Consider the following 3,194-nt stretch of genomic DNA (forward strand, 5'->3'; position numbering starts at 1 on the left):
TGGCTGAGCCACTGCGGTCAGATTGAGGATCGCGAAATCCACAAGGACACCGCGGGCATTTTTTTCCGGGACGGTTGACGCGAAAGAGATATCGCCCACTCCAATCTCGAGGTCTCCGTCGTCCTCGTCCTCGTCCTTGATAATACGACTTCCTCGAGCTTCCTGCTCTCCCTCAGGTACTACTACTATCTCTTCCGGATCATCGCCATCATTTTCATCCTCACAATCGTCATCTCTAGGCACAAACCAAAGAGGGAATTGAGGTGCAACAATTAAGTTTGGGATGTTTGCCACCAGATCTGAGAGCGTCTAGTCCCACAATGGGTACCAGAAAAATTCGATGTTGCGGGGGTTATGTGTGCGAGAGAACGCAAGCGAAGTCTCCAAGATTGCTTTGTATCGCATCACCATATTATTGCGACGCCCAGGGAGAATCCAGGGGGGCATAGCGAATCAGTAGTGCGTGGCTCGAGTTCGGAATGACTTGGACGTCGACTGGCAATATGTTATATGCATATGTAGTACAGACTTCGATTTCTTGTGGAGAACAATGAGGGTGTGTCTCTTCGACTTGCGGCGGTGTTATTGTACATCGTTTTCAGCGATGAATAATAACTAAAATGGTTATGATCCTTCGCTCCGAGTCGCGGTTGCTCAAATATTTTCGTACGGTCATGAGTCACGACAAATCATGACGTGGTGATTGATTCCAAGGGCCAAGTGATCGGTCTTTGATTTGATGGGCAAATTAGGATGACAAAAATGGGGGTGATCGTGGAAGTGTTGTAATACCATTGTTCACCACTTGCCACAGCCCACCGCGAGGTTACAACACGTGCCTTGTCACATGACGCCCTATATATATACAAGGTAAGTCTTGTTCGATGTTCAGCATCATCGCTGCTAATCATCGCAAAATCAAAGTAAGTGCATACAGTGTGTCAGAACCATCTCTGTGTTCTAATGTTATACTTCTTCAAACTTCAAAGCATCGTAATCATGGTCAAATACTATGGATATCTGGTGGCAGATGAGTGGTTGTACCAGCGAGCCGTTGAGTTGGGTCATCCGCGCCCCAAGACGTACGATGACTCAATAGACACCATTATCCTGGCTTCGAGGGATGTTAGGACAGAAACGGGCGTTTACACCTACACCAAATTCCGTCAAGTGAAAACTCTCAAGGGGAAAATCTTCTGGTGCATTGCCTTCGCTGCGAGCGATCCTTGGGACGGCTTACCAACCAGCGCGCCCCCCGAGGAAAGATACAAACCTTTGAAGGAGGCTCTGCAGAAGAAGGGACCGCCTCGCTGGTTCCGAGCTTCTTGAATCAAATCGTCGGTGACCTATGCAAATCGTCGGTAGAAGCGTTGGTGCTTATTTTGCCTGTCGAAACCATACAGTTGTCTCGTTACATGAATTGCCCCACATACTCGTCCGTGCGTTCGAATCCCGAGTTGTGGTAGCGTACCTTCTCGCCGCTATTCATGTATTGGTTTGAGGAAAGGAGATCCCTGGGTCCTCCATTACTAGTAGCTCCCCCTCCCCCTCTTGTTGCACTAGATTAATCATTTGGTCGGTGACCCTATGTTGGATATACGTCGTTGTTGTGTCAATTGAGGAGCATTGCAAATGAGTACTGTACTGAATAGTCACATTGTACGCATTATTCAATGAGTAGGAACGTTTAAACTTCTCAGTAGTGTTTTCAGGTTGGTCTCAAGGTTGTTTTCATTGAAGACGGTCCACCGTGCGCGATGCGCGTGACCGGTTGACCTACAGCATTTCTAGCGATGGATAACAAGGGTAAATTTTTATCCTTTGCGTTGCTCGTTCATAGAACAACAGATGATATTTGATCCGAAGAGAGGAAACAAAAGAACAGTTGGATCAAGTTGACTCGATTGACAAAAGAAGAGAATAGCATGTGGGTGGATGCCACGCGGTGATAGTCGCAGTACTTGTTGTATCAAAGTATTGTTCACCAGTTGCGGTGACCGCGACCGCGTTGTCTTTGTACACACCTGGAAGCACGTGCCTTGTCACATGACGTCCTATGTACACAGCCTTGACGCGATTTGCAGGCTCGTTCAAACTCCAACATTTTCGACACCACCGTTAAACATCGCGAATTCGAGGTAAGCGCACGCAGTTATTATCTTAACCGTCTCTGTATTCTAATACTTCTTCAAGTATTGTCATGGGAAAATCCACTTGGAGAGGAATGGTCATTCCAACGATGCGTTGATCCGGATTCCGCGCCCCAAGACGTACGACGACGCAATGCAGATCACTTTACTGGCTTCGAGGCATGTCAGGACAGAGACGGGTGTTTACACCTACACCAAACTCCGTTGAGTGAAAACGCTTCAGGGGAAGCGCTATTGGTGTATTGCTTTCGCTGCAACTGATCCTTGGGAACGCTTGCCAACCAGTACGCCGCTGGAGAAAAAATATAAAGCTTTGAAGGAGGCTCTGCAAACGGACGGACCGCCACGCTAGTTCCGAGGCGCTCGAAACAAACGTCGGTTACATGCACTCTGTTAATGGAAGCAACTAACGTTTATTTCTCATCTGGAAACTTTACAGTTTCGTCGTGTCGCATGGACTGCCACATACTGTCCAAGCCCTGGAATAATGGTACTCGGTGGCACATTGGCACATGCAATTTCGTTCGGAGGGAGATCCCATAATGCCGACGATCCTCTATTCCTCTCCATTTTTTGCACCAGATCAATCCTTTGGTCGGTGACCGTATGTCGGATAGATCTCATTCTGATGAGAAACGTTGAGGAGCATTGCAAATGATGAGAGTGATACATCCGAGTTGGTATATCTTGTACTGTAACATTGAGACTCTACCCACCGCTTGCATTGACTCAAATCTGATACCATATTCAAGTTATCATATGCGATCGGGGATGAACTACCTAAAGTTGTGCTTCGAACTGATCCAGATTACCTGCCAAGATCACGGCTATACCCTAGGACTGATACCACGACGGTTTCAGTTCGCAGTCCCTTGTGATTGCTGAGATCTGACCATTGGGGGTTGACCTAGATAAGAGTCCTAGCGCTGCACGCAATGTGTGATTAGAACAAAAGAAACCTCAATCCATTCGTACTTCTATTCATCTCTAATCATGGCTCCGGTTCACCAGCAATAGAGCAGCATTAAACATCCAATCACTGGA

At 47.2% G+C, this 3,194-nt stretch overlaps 2 protein-coding genes across 2 annotated transcripts; both read left to right on the forward strand.

Annotated features, from left to right (window-relative positions):
- The first annotated feature begins 898 nt into the window (after positions 1–898).
- BJ212DRAFT_1592789 (uncharacterized protein) lies at positions 899–1,696 on the forward strand. The gene is made up of 3 exons (XM_041342532.1): positions 899–923; positions 990–1,337; positions 1,404–1,696. Exon 2 carries the CDS (start codon positions 1,000–1,002, stop codon positions 1,327–1,329), a length of 330 nt encoding a protein of 109 aa, XP_041184991.1. The 5' UTR covers positions 899–923; positions 990–999; the 3' UTR covers positions 1,330–1,337; positions 1,404–1,696.
- A 380-nt stretch (positions 1,697–2,076) lies between these two features.
- BJ212DRAFT_1415636 (uncharacterized protein) lies at positions 2,077–2,891 on the forward strand. The gene is made up of 3 exons (XM_041337555.1): positions 2,077–2,138; positions 2,194–2,593; positions 2,628–2,891. Exons 2-3 carry the CDS (start codon positions 2,547–2,549, stop codon positions 2,806–2,808), a joined length of 228 nt encoding a protein of 75 aa, XP_041184992.1. The 5' UTR covers positions 2,077–2,138; positions 2,194–2,546; the 3' UTR covers positions 2,809–2,891.
- Positions 2,892–3,194: the final 303 nt, after the last annotated feature.

Source organism: Suillus subaureus (genome assembly GCF_016647635.1).
Source record: "Suillus subaureus strain MN1 chromosome Unknown BJ212scaffold_449, whole genome shotgun sequence".
NCBI lineage: Eukaryota > Fungi > Basidiomycota > Agaricomycetes > Boletales > Suillaceae > Suillus > Suillus subaureus.

Coding starts and splice junctions, on each gene's coding strand:
- BJ212DRAFT_1592789 (XM_041342532.1), top strand. CDS start 1,000: ATGGTCAAATACTATGGATATCTGGTGGCAGATGAGTGGTTGTACCAG.
- BJ212DRAFT_1415636 (XM_041337555.1), top strand. CDS start 2,547: ATGGAAGCAACTAACGTTTATTTCTCATCTGGAAACTTTACAGTTTC. Junction 2,594..2,627: donor TCTGGAAACTTTACAGTTTC/GTCGTGTCGCAT, acceptor ATACTGTCCAAG/CCCTGGAATAATGGTACTCG.